Genomic DNA, 12,369 nt, shown 5'->3' with positions numbered 1-12,369 from the left:
ATGCAATATGTTTGTACATCTTCCTTTTTTTCATATTGCTCTACAAGTATACTCATTTTAATAATAATAATAATAAAAATACTCCGTTCCTCTTAAAATAAATTATCACATTTGGAAAAAAAATTGTTTTAAAACAAGTGTTATTTAACTTTTTTAATGTAATATTATTTTTTCACTAATATTTTTAATTTTATTTTAACTTTTTCAATGAAATGTTAATTAATACTAAAATTAGTTTCATAAAAGAATCTTATTAACCAATGTCTTGTCCTTAAAGCATCGTATTGGATATATCATGGAAGAGCCTAAAAAAATATCATAGACAATTATTTTAATAAAAATCATTTACTTTAAGTTTTTAATCAATACCCTCAAGGTATCTTTATAAAATTACTACTTTTTATTTATTTATGAATTTTTCTTGATTTGTATAAAATAAATTAGGATAACACTTATTTTAGATGAAATGAGTATTTAAACACTTGTACATTCCACAGTTTTTCACCTTAATGAATTATTTCAAGTTCAAATTCTAGTTATGTAATTAAGTTAATTAAATTTTTAGAATGAGAATTTTATTGTCAATTATACTTTTTTTCAAACAAAATTTATTTTAGCATGATAAATAAATGCGTTTGAATCCTTCCTCAACGAAATGTTAATATTTTTTTCTTCTAGTGATCAAAAGCAATGACTCACAAAATTTATTTTATTATGTAATTAACTTCACCTGCCACTTATAGCATACGGTTTTTCGTTATTAAATTAATTGAGGTAAATTTCATCCCTTTTTTTTGTATACTTTTATGACTCTGTCCCTCTTCATGATGTAAGCCCCGGAAATTGATGTACGACTTTTCTATTATGCGCGGGACTTTTAAATATTATAAACGGAACTCTGCTATCTGATATATATGCCGATAGATTTTGAAGAGAGGTTTGCCGATAGATTTTGAAGAAAAACTTGTCACATAATTTAAAACATTATCATCATTTTTAAATAATTAGTATTACGTACATTTTAAATTTTCCGTATCCATATAGAAATTGTAAGTAGTTTGTTATACGCATGAAATGTTAATGACAATTTTGTAAATCACACCTAAAGAGAGACGATAGACCAATCCAATCAAAGCTAAACTATAAAAAATAAATCCAAAAAAATTGAATGGATTGAAAATGAAAATTTTTAATTGGATTAAATCAGATTTTAAATTTAATTTTAAAAATCAATACAATTCAATCCAAACTAAGCGTGCATATATAAAATTAAATAGGTATATATTTATGAAAATATGACATCAGATTTTTTTCTTCATAATTTTATTCCATTATTTACATATTATTAATTTAATATGAATGATTTGAGAGAGACTTGGATGTATTTTTTTTATAACACGAATTCCTTTATCAGATGTAATTCAAAATTAATTTTTAAATTATTTAAAAAAAATGAAAATTGAAATATTAATCGACAGATTATATTAAATTAACTATTAACATTAATTGACGGTCTGTACTTGAATGATCCAATAACATCATTGTATATATGTTCTTTTTTTTTTAATAAATTTCAATAAATTTAGTTTTGCAGTAATAGATGTCCTTAAAAAAAATTCTAACTTAATCAATATATTTAAAGGGATTAAATATATTGAAATACTTTTTGTACAAGTACGATGAAAATTATGAGATATATTAATGATAGAGTAAAGTGTAAAATAATGAAATAAAAAGAAAACAACTTATCAAATTTATAATTTTTTAAAAAAATTGAAAAATCAATTATTATGATTGACAAAATAAAACGTAATTCAGCTTCTTAAGATATCAAATTATAGAATCGCATAGTGTAAAGTAATTTAATAAGAAAATAAAATATGAGTGATGTTTATATTTTTTTATATCAAAACATTTTTCATATTTTTAATTTGAAAATATGAAAAATTATATTTGTAAACTATTATATAATCTATTTATGTTACAATGATTTTCATCTGTAAATTTGTATTCATCTATCACAGGAATAATTATACTTTAGTAAATTTATTGAAATGATTAATTTTTTTATAATAAATTATTTTTTAATGTCAAGAGACTTTGATATATTTAAATTTAAATTTAATGTATGTTATTTTTATGAATGATATTCATAATTTTTTTATATCAAAACCTCCATTTTTATAATTTAAAAATATAAAAATTATATATCATATATTTTATTTAGGTTGCGTTAAATTTATCCGTTACACAGGTAATGGAATAAAACTTTACTGGATGGTTCATGATAATCAGACAACAAGAAGAACCTAAGGTGAAAATTGAGATTGTTATTTTTTTGAGAAGACGGGGCTAAAGCCCCAGAGAGAATTTATTAAAAACCACGAGAAAATAAAATAGAAGCAATATACGTTCTCACGATTAAAGAAATAAAATCTGGCATGATATCAAAAACTAGATATGGCTCCAAGAATAGAAGCCACCCTTCACCGAAAATTCTTAATCGTCTTGACCAGTTGAAAGCACGAATGATTATTGAGAGTCTGATTATGAAACCCCTCGTTAGACTTCTGGTTTAGAGGACCAGAACCTCCTAAGAAGAAGAAGAGAATTAGGAAAAACTCAAGGAATTTTCATTGATTCTGCCTTATTACATTGTTCATCTATTTATAATGCTATGAGAATAACTGAATTTGTCATTTTCTGCTACCATAATCCTAACGGAATTGTGGAATCAAAACGCTAATGGCAGACAAGCTAAGGAAGGAGGATACTGCTGCCAACTCAGCCTACTCTATTCTCAGACAAAATCTCTCAGGTATGCTGGTACTGTAGTGTTCCTCTTGGGCCTGTTTCTTGTTGCTGCTTGCACCCCCTGCACCATCTGATTGAGCCCACAACTCAGCCTGCTAAATTGAGCAGATACCAATTTTATAAGCATGGGATGGGATCACAGTGGTCCCTTATTACTCCCCCACAAGCCGCCACGCCCTCCATAGACACAGCACCATCACAATTCGACTTGAATTCCCCTTCGTTTGGAGGCTTCCAATTGATGGCCGAAGGTCTTCTAGCATTCGACTTATGAAGAGAGAGTATTGGAAGCACTAATACTCCCTTTACTATTTTAATAGTTACATAAAACAAAATGGAGATTGTTATATTAAGATAGTGTTTTCTTAGTTACATAAAAATTATTTTAAATTTGCTCATTTTAAAAGATGGAAAGTTATGGAATAATTTCTGGACCCCAAAGCCATTAATTTTTCTCTTATTCAAGAAGGTTGTGGAACCCCTTATTTAATTCTACTCCCTTTATTGGAGAAAGAAATTTCTTGCCCTCAAACTTTATTGTTCTAGTTCTTTTGTAAAAGCAATTATCCATTGTGCGCGAGCCCACACACACATAACTCTCAAGCAAGCTGCGCACGGACATAGTTGGATTATCATCGTAGTATTTTTATATGCGCTTCAGAGATCAATTTCTGCATATAAAAGAGAGTTCATGTTTGACAACGATACTATGTTGCCATCACTGTTCCAGCCGCTAATGATCACAAGACATTCACATGAAACCAAAAGGCGATTGTAGTTATAAATCAAATGGTCAAAGATTACAATAAAATTAAAACAACAAAGCAATGGTAGTAAGAGCACCATCGCCTTTGATCATGTGTTTGTTTAATTAATCATTGGCCGTCCACATGTTGTCATCATCTCCATCATTGTAAATGCTCTCTGCCATTTGCCAGACATGGAAAGAATTGTCCTCAGCTACGCTTGTGATAACCCATGGCTGATTTCTGTTCCATGAAAAATCTGATATTTTCCCTTTGTGACCCCCATGAGAGAAGAGTAGTTCAGGGGGGCCACCTTCACCATCTCCTTCTATCTGCTCATCACCAACTCTGAGCCATCATGAAAATAAAGTGTTAAGGGAAGATTTCAAATCATTATGTTTATAATTAGTATGCCATTATTGAGTTTGCACCGTGCATCTAAATAAGTATAATCATAGTTATTAGAATCTCTATTCGAATCCTGTGATGCGATGTGATTTGGCTACTTACAGATTTGTATCATAAGAAACTCAAATGACTTTAATTTTAATAACTGATAATGAACCACTGCAATTTCATATCATTAGTACGATTCAGCAATTTATTTCTTTTTCCTTCTTTTCACTTTTCTTTCACCAATTTTCGTAAAAGAAAATGACAAGTCATATAGAATTAAATTGTTAAATCAAAAGGAATTCCACAACTTTATTTGTCACTCAGTCATACAATGCATGCACTTTATTTGGCTATTTCATTTCTTTGTTTCCATTATTCTAAAATAGATGTTTCACAAATTCCAATATAACTAATAATTTTAGTTTTAGGCCTTGCGGTGAAGTGGTTTTATCAATTTCTAGTTCAAATTATTACATTTAACACCATATCATTTATTCACAATTTAAAAATTAGCTTGGCGATTCTTGATTTGATAATTCAGAGGATAATGCTTCTTACAGTAGTAGATCAACTAATCACAATCAAGAGAAAAAAACAACGTTCTGGAGTCTGCCCTTACCTGTTAAGGTCCCAAACCATCAGCCGTCTGTCAGCACCAGAAGATGCCAACACATTCTCATGATTAGGATCCCACTCTACCTGGAAAACTTCATCTCTATAGCATTAAAAACAAACCAAATCAGTGAGTATACAAAATTGAAATTTTCTAAGCTAATGACTAGTCAGTCATCACATTGAAATTGTATCAACAAAAATAATTATTTGACCAATGGACCAAGGCATTGTTAATATTTTACAACATGGTAATAGTATATTAGTATTAAGGGAAACACACAGCATGATAGACAAACAACATACGTGTGGCTAGTTAAAACATGTAGCGGCACTGCCAGCTTCCGTGTATCAAAGAGGCCAACAATTGTATCTGAAGATGCTGTAGCCAAAATCCATTCATTATATGGATTGAAAGAAAGAAAGTTCACCTGATTCAACAAGAAAACAGATACAACATAGCATTATCAGTAACAAACAAATTATATTCCGGTTATGAGTGAGACAGGAGTCAGACAAGCAAAATACAGAGACATGGGAGTATATTTCAGTTTAACACAACTGTAACAATTAACTACAACAAAAAGAATGGCACACAAACTAGGTAAATATTAACTAGACTATGTACTATCATTGATTCCAAAATCCTGTAGTTTTTAGTAATGTCATTGTACACACAGCCCTAATGTGGTGGGGTGGTTGTCATTAGTCGGCATAAATGCCATTCACTTAAATCCAGGACTTCCTGAGTTTGGTGATTTGTCTTGACCTTTAAAATAGGAAGTGTCACTCTTCTCAGTTTCACCCCAATCATTTCTCCTTAGCACAACCCACCCACCCCCACCCCTACCCCAAAAAATAAAGAGAAAGCATAATCATCCACCCTTTTTCTTTCTAGGAACCCTTTGTTATTTCATAACAAGTTTTGACATATGTAAAATATAAAAACTGCATAATCCTAATGATCATCATATACTGCAATGCAATTTCTACATGCCATAGAGAAACACAATGATCAGAGTCATCAGACTCATACTGCTGAACTTTTAACCATTTCAGAATAACACTTGTTTTTTTTTTTATTCGTACCTCATTGCCCACAGGCTCTTCGCTATGCGAAGGTATGGGGGAAGGATGTTGTATGCAACCTTACCCTTGCATATGCAAAGAGGCTGTTTCCGGATTCGAACCCATGACCAACAAGTCACCAAGACACTTGTACTAAATATATTTTGCACACTTGACGAACAAGAGACCCTCCAAGGATTACAAAGCATACCTCCTTTTCATGTGGTTTGATTGATTGTTGGGGTTTGTTCGTCCGCAAGTCCCAAATGATCAATTTGCAGTCATCTCCACCGGACCCAAACATATTCTCATCCTTCAAATTCCAGGACACATCTTCAACCACATTCTCATGACCCTGCCAATACAATCAAAAGTCCACTTCAATCACCAAAATGACAGGCGACTTAACAAAAAAGACCAATGCGGCACACCAATTCTCAGCATTACCTCATAAACATGAAATGCATCAAGCACCTTATCTTGAGAGGCAGCAGCAGGCACATCCCACAAGCAAACCTTATGGTCATGCGAACCACTCAAAAGATACCCGTTCTTAAAAGGGCTCCAAGACAAACCGTAACCCTCTTTATCATGACCCCTTAACCTCAAATCAGGGTTACACTCACTCCCATGTTCCTTGGTGAAATCAAACACATAAACCTCAGAATTACAAGTCTTAGCAGCAACAATACTAGGGTTCTGCAGCATGCATCGAGCTCGATTCACCTCCCCATCAACAGGAATCCTTTGGGAAATCTCCACCTACAAAAAATAACACTGAGGAATTTCATCGAACAGTTGGTACACATAAACAAATGGAGAAAAAAATAAGGGTCAGAGAAACACAAACCTTGGGAAGAACGGGGTAGTTTGGATCGGAGGCGACGATGGGTTGTGAGGTGTCGGTGGGGAGGTATGCGTCGGCGAGCATGAGGAAGTTGGATTCGCCGTCGGAAGTGTGAGTGGCGAGAAGAAGTTTGTGGAGATTGAAGGAAGGGTGGGAGTGGGGATGGGGAGAGGAAGGAAGCCAGTGAACGGTGAGAGAAGGCCATTGAAGAGGGTGAGAAATGAAGAAATCGTACAAGAGAGGAGTGTTCTTCTTCCAAACGGAGAACTCTTGTTCAATCTCACCGCCCTCCTCTTCGTACTCTTCCGCCATTTTTTTTCAGCGCCAAAACTTCAAACCCTCGCGGGCCAATGCCACTGTCGGAGGGAAACGCGGCTTTAATACACTTTCGTTGGTCTTGGGCTTAGATGGGCTGGTCTATTTCGTTCAAAATCTCCCCAGCCCCAGGCCCACCACATCTAAATAATTGTCGGTTGAGAAAATAAAAATAAGAACTAACACTTGCATTTATTTTTTATTTTTCATTCTTAAATTAAAAAATAACTTTAACCATAGTCCACAGACTCATCATTTTGCTTTTATATTTGGTTCAACTTCAACATCTTTTGTTTCTGGGTTTTCACACTGATTGTGACAATATATAACTTTCAACAATTAATTAAAAGGGTTGCGTTGAAAAATGGTAATCCTCAATTCCAATTCATGAAGAAGGATATGATTCCATCAATCACAAATATTTTTTTAGATGCGTTAAACTATATTGGTGAGTCTGGTTAAGTTTTTTTTTATATATATAGAAAAACACTTATTTTATAAAAGAAATGTTTTATAAAATTTTAAATGTTTGTATAAACTTATTTAAAAAAGCAAAAGTTAAAAATAAGCTAGTGCGAAAGAGGAATTAAAAAAACATGGATGTAGGTTAATGAAAAATTTGGACGGGACTACCCCTAAAGAAGATTAATGCAATCTGATCATGACCTAATTCTTTTCCTTCATTACTGTGTGACCTTCGTTTTCGCCTAGAGCTAGAGACACCTCTCTTTATGATGCAAACGCAAGAAGCAACGCTTTGAGTTCCAGCGAGTAAGAAAAGAAGTAAGCAACGCTGATTTGATTCTCATTGTTTTGCTTGCATTACTTAATGAACTTACTTTGTGCATTTTTCACTTGCAAAAATATTAATATATTTAACTTTTTGTTAATATGATATATATATATATATATATATATATATATATATATATATATGATTCTGGGTTATTCCTCAATTTCACTTACTCTTTGTTTATTTTTATAACTGCCCACGACTACCAACATACTTGTGTTTGTGGATCCGACTTTTATTTATTTATTTATTTTATGTATTTTTTTTCATGACAAAAAGTTTAGGATGGCATGGAGATTCTGTAAGATAAACATTAAGATGAAAGTATGGTTACTAAATCATTTTAATTAATTTAGCATTTATTTTATTAGGTTATATACTTATTTAATGATAATAAAAATATCTGACAAACGAACTTATTTCATTAGTTTATAAAATTTAGGATGATATGGAGTATATTTTTTTCAGATACTATTTATAATTTTTTTTATTTTATCCTCAATATTTTAAGAAAATTCTCATTTACTTAGTACTATTTCAATATTATACTATTTATATTATTTGTAGCTAAATATTTTTTAAAAAACAAAAATTCCAATTAACTAATAAATTTAAAGTTATATTTAATTAAAAAACATTTTAAGTGCTACTTTTATTTTTATAAATAATAAAGAGAAAAGCTGCCTTAGGTTTAGCGTAGGAGTTTGTTCTTTTATTTATGGATGGGTCCAAAGTCCGATTTAGGAGTTTGAGTTCTCACTGGCTCAGTTTGGTACGTAGTTTTGGTGCCTAGCTAGCCTTTTCTGATCCTAAGGAACTAATAATAAAGAGTATTCTCGAATCAGCGGCTTAAAGACTCTTGCCTCAGTTGATAGATATACTGGTGGAATAGATCCTCAATTACACAGTTACACTCGATCGTATTACAAGGGCATGAAAAAATTCTTAACTGATCTATTGAATATAAAATATATATTTTTAATGTTAATTATATTCCATCCATCAATTAATTTAACAATTAATGGGTTTCACTCAACACTTACAATAATTTGATAAACTAGTTTAAGTGAAGTTAAAAAGTAGTTTTTCTGTTGTACACTAATTTATCAGTTGTTTTTACTAAAGACAAGCTAAATAAAAGTTGTAATGAGATTTCAAATAATTTTTACTAATCAAGATTCCTTAAATTCGTGATTAAAATGTCGATAAAATAAGCTAGTTTCACTATTTCACACGATCACACACTACATGTAACTTAATGGTTTTTATATCCACTTTTACCGTGGTTTTCTTTTTATACAATTTATTTATACACACAAGTACAAACCCACTCCCAACTTGCCATATAACGTAAGAGGTAAATTATCTTTTTTATATCAACCATGTAATCATTCACACTTGCTTGAGTTGTTTCTGCATGTAATTAATCATGAAGTTAGTTAAATAGAACTTTTCAACTACTTTGATTGTTTTTTTTTATAACTATTGTGTACCTAATTTTGAGTTTTCAATTTATAATAATTCATCCTGCTAAGAGATTTTCAATTATCAAGTGTATGCATATATTTTTTCTTCAAATTATCCTCTCCCCCGTCTCTCAAAGAATGAATTGCCAATATGTGAGTTTGATCTCTTATAAATATGATAAAACGGCAATTTTTTTTCTTATTTCCTTTTATTCACTCTTTATCATAGCTTGCTACCAGTCTTCTTCTATATGTAAAAAAAACGCTAATATCACGTCGTCGTTATGCATCTACCTCCCATCACATGCTGTGTGGTGTTTTTACTTTTCAGGCAAAACAAACTTGTAATTTAAACCGTTTAACTTGTGAACAACTAATCCTTAAGATATCAAACATAAAAACAGAAAAGAGGCGGATTAATTTGTTATAGATTTATAAAATCAGAATCATTAATTAATTACCATCTTAAGATATCAAATTTCCGAACATCACTTTAAAGGATACATGTCCATTGTGCCAAAAGCGTTCCCCACGTGAACATTTGATGTTTTTCTTTGCTACTATGATACAAGAGAGAAAATGAATAATCACATAACGACACATGCGGCGGGGTTGTCGTCGCTGAAAGCGGTGGTGTACTTGACCTCAGTGGAGCTGGCACGTGCGAGGTTGGTGAGCCGAGGGTCTACATCAGCGTTTCGCACGTAGCCAGATGGCGCTTTCCTGTCGTAGACACCTGGCGCGTAAGGGTGCGCAACGACGTCGTACGGCAAGTATGGCCATAGCTCCGCTCTCTTACCAGTCCGGTGAGCGATGCGAGAAACCACCTTTGAGGGTTCCACATAGCCGGAAACAGTTACCTTGCTGGCCTTTCTATCCACCTCCACCTCTGTCACCCCTTTCATTCCCTCCACCGATTTCTTCACCTTTCTCTCACACCCTTCGCAGTCCATCTTCACTTTCACCTCCACCGTCTGCAGCAGCGTACACACATCAGATCATTATTTGAAATTAATGAGAAGGATATAATTGTCTTAATTAAATACCTGGAATTGTTTGCGCTTCTTCTTGAGCTTGGAGCTGGTATGGGAGCAGTCAAAGAGCTCAGAGATGTGATCCAGAGCACCCATTTCTGTACGTTACTACTAGGGTTGTCTCATCTTACTAGTATATATAGCGAAAAAGACCAAGACTAGTATATCGGATACAGTAGAAAGTTCTAGCTGTGAAACCGACACGTCCGTAACAGCCTAAATAAAACGAACATAAGTCGGTTGGTTTTGCGCCACGTGTCCAGCGCTTAATTGGACAGACACTTACAAGATAGCATGGCTGGTGTTAATGTTAATCGATTTGTGGAAAGGAGGTGTGGTTCACAAGTAATGTAGTGTAATGACCGCATGGGTATCCACGCTCTATCTTTTTCAACTAAGACTTTCTTTCCGCTCCTCACAATTACTAATTTGTTAAAGGAAAAAAATCCACAAACGACATAATGTTATCTACTTAATTTTAGTCTTAGAGTATATGGATGTCGATCAACTTTCAAAATTATTAATCAATCCAGGAACTTCCTCCTCATTTCATATTTTAAACCTGCAGCTACACTTTACTATACAAAATCAGTGGTCCACCACACTACCCAATTAATTAAATATTGACCTGAATAACTAAGATTGTTTCCGTGTATCTATGGTGATGTCTGGCATCTTATCTTATTGTTTTTGGCCCCTTTTAGTATCTAATATCTATTTTCCATGACAATATTATAATTAAGTCTCTTTACTCATAAATAAATTTCTAATCCATCTATTATGGCATGCCCTATGGAAATAGGCTACATTATGCAACAGGAGTTATAGCCTAATCTATATTAAGTCTTTCTGGGTGAGACTTTTTAAGAAAATAAACCAAATTAATACTTTTATACAAATTTATTTAGTTAAAACTCAATTTTTTAGGGATAACATATTCACTCTTTTTGGTGAATATAAATAATATTTATTGTTATTATATTTAAATTTTTTATGATAAATTAAAACCATATATATATATATATATATATATATATATATATATATATATATATATATATATATATATATATATATATTTACCTTAATAAATATTAAGTAAGCATACATAAATAGCCAAGCCTATAAATTTATTTAAGGATAAATTAGGACATATTTAGAACTCTTCTTTCAAAAATATTTTCTTCTATAAGGGAGGGATAAAGTTAGAGAAAAATATTTTACCTAGACTAAAATTAAAATTCACTCGTTTTATAAGGAAGAAAAATATTCCTTTTAATTTTTTAGAGGAATGATAACAAAAATAAATTATAAAGACCAAAATTAAAATACTCTAATTTTTAAGAACTGAAAACATATTTAACATCATAAAAACAAATAGCTTGGTCACCGTCACACTGTACTGTCTGAGACAAAAAACAACCATGCAAAACAAGTATATCAGGGTACGGCAACAAGAGAAACTCGAAATTTGAATAAGAAAAAAAAGGAAGATATAAGAATAACATCAGAGGTAATCTAGCTGATTAAGGGAGGTAATTAAAGGCATATATAACAAAGTATCAAATTTTGTTCATCTTTCATCCAGTACAGATCAGTCCATTTAGGAATGCTTCATATTTTAAAGTTTGTTCTCCAATTTCCTGTACATCCCACATTTGCAGTTAGTCATTGTCAGAGTTTGTTCGATATATATTTTATTTTTTGCACTCATAAATATGTGGGAGACTTAAGATCCATGTGCTTAACAATATTTTCAATATTTGTTCGTCACGAACCTTAAATTATAACTTTAAATTGCTGTATAGGTATTTTTCGACGATGGGAAGGGGAAACAATTAACTAACAAAGTAAACGTCAGAAATTAGATTCGCTAAGACCACTAAAGTAAACTACTAAACAATTTATTAATTTATTTTGTTCAATCTATTGTATAGTCGTTATATTCATACTATGTTCCCCCACCTCAACTTAGCACTATCATCCTTAAGGGTAGTCTAGGTTGAGTGTCTTGGTTTCCATTCCAATTAAAAAAAAAAACTCTAAAACAGAAAGCACTCGGTGTGAACGTATGACTAAAATGATGTGGTAAGTAAAAATATCAAGACCCAAATAAATACAAAAGAAGTTCTGTACTTCTGTGGTGACTTGAAACTTGCGAGATTTAATAAAACTTTGATTGTGGCCAGCCTTAATTAATTTATTCATCTATATTACTAGTATTCGGTCATTCATTTATGCTTCGATTATTGAGCTAGGTCCACTATATGATTATGTC

At 31.9% G+C, this 12,369-nt stretch overlaps 2 protein-coding genes across 2 annotated transcripts; both read right to left on the bottom strand.

Annotated features, from left to right (window-relative positions):
* Positions 1-3,435: 3,435 nt before the first annotated feature.
* Positions 3,436-6,851, bottom strand: LOC114372860 (WD-40 repeat-containing protein MSI3-like). The gene is made up of 6 exons (XM_028330408.1): positions 6,487-6,851; positions 6,084-6,398; positions 5,848-5,991; positions 4,875-4,999; positions 4,576-4,671; positions 3,436-3,908 (listed from the first exon to the last, which is right to left on the bottom strand). The coding sequence occupies exons 1-6, from the start codon at positions 6,793-6,795 to the stop codon at positions 3,686-3,688; spliced, it is 1,212 nt and encodes a 403-aa protein (XP_028186209.1). The 5' UTR covers positions 6,796-6,851; the 3' UTR covers positions 3,436-3,685.
* Positions 6,852-9,467: 2,616 nt separating this feature from the next.
* Positions 9,468-10,262, bottom strand: LOC114374470 (heavy metal-associated isoprenylated plant protein 26-like). Its single transcript, XM_028332111.1, has 2 exons — positions 10,104-10,262; positions 9,468-10,031 (listed from the first exon to the last, which is right to left on the bottom strand). The coding sequence occupies exons 1-2, from the start codon at positions 10,185-10,187 to the stop codon at positions 9,645-9,647; spliced, it is 471 nt and encodes a 156-aa protein (XP_028187912.1). The 5' UTR covers positions 10,188-10,262; the 3' UTR covers positions 9,468-9,644.
* Between the last annotated feature and the right edge of the window lie 2,107 nt (positions 10,263-12,369).

The sequence above is a fragment of the Glycine soja genome, chromosome 11, assembly GCF_004193775.1.
Source record: "Glycine soja cultivar W05 chromosome 11, ASM419377v2, whole genome shotgun sequence".
NCBI classification, from domain to species: domain Eukaryota; kingdom Viridiplantae; phylum Streptophyta; class Magnoliopsida; order Fabales; family Fabaceae; genus Glycine; species Glycine soja.
Note: the sequence above shows the minus strand (reverse complement) of the source record. Positions and strands in the feature narration are given on the sequence as shown.

What these genes read in the sequence shown, in the direction of transcription:
- LOC114372860 (XM_028330408.1), bottom strand. Translation starts at nt 6,795, where the DNA reads ATGGCGGAAGAGTACGAAGAGGAGGGCGGTGAGATTGAACAAGAGTTC. An exon ending in ATGCATTTCATGTTTATGAG is followed by an intron (nt 5,992 to 6,083) that starts GTAATGCTGAGA and finishes TTGTATTGGCAG; the next exon opens with GGTCATGAGAATGTGGTTGA. An exon ending in CATGTTTTAACTAGCCACAC is followed by an intron (nt 4,672 to 4,874) that starts GTATGTTGTTTG and finishes TTAATGCTATAG; the next exon opens with AGATGAAGTTTTCCAGGTAG.
- LOC114374470 (XM_028332111.1), bottom strand. Translation starts at nt 10,187, where the DNA reads ATGGGTGCTCTGGATCACATCTCTGAGCTCTTTGACTGCTCCCATACC. An exon ending in AGAAGCGCAAACAATTCCAG is followed by an intron (nt 10,032 to 10,103) that starts GTATTTAATTAA and finishes ACGCTGCTGCAG; the next exon opens with ACGGTGGAGGTGAAAGTGAA.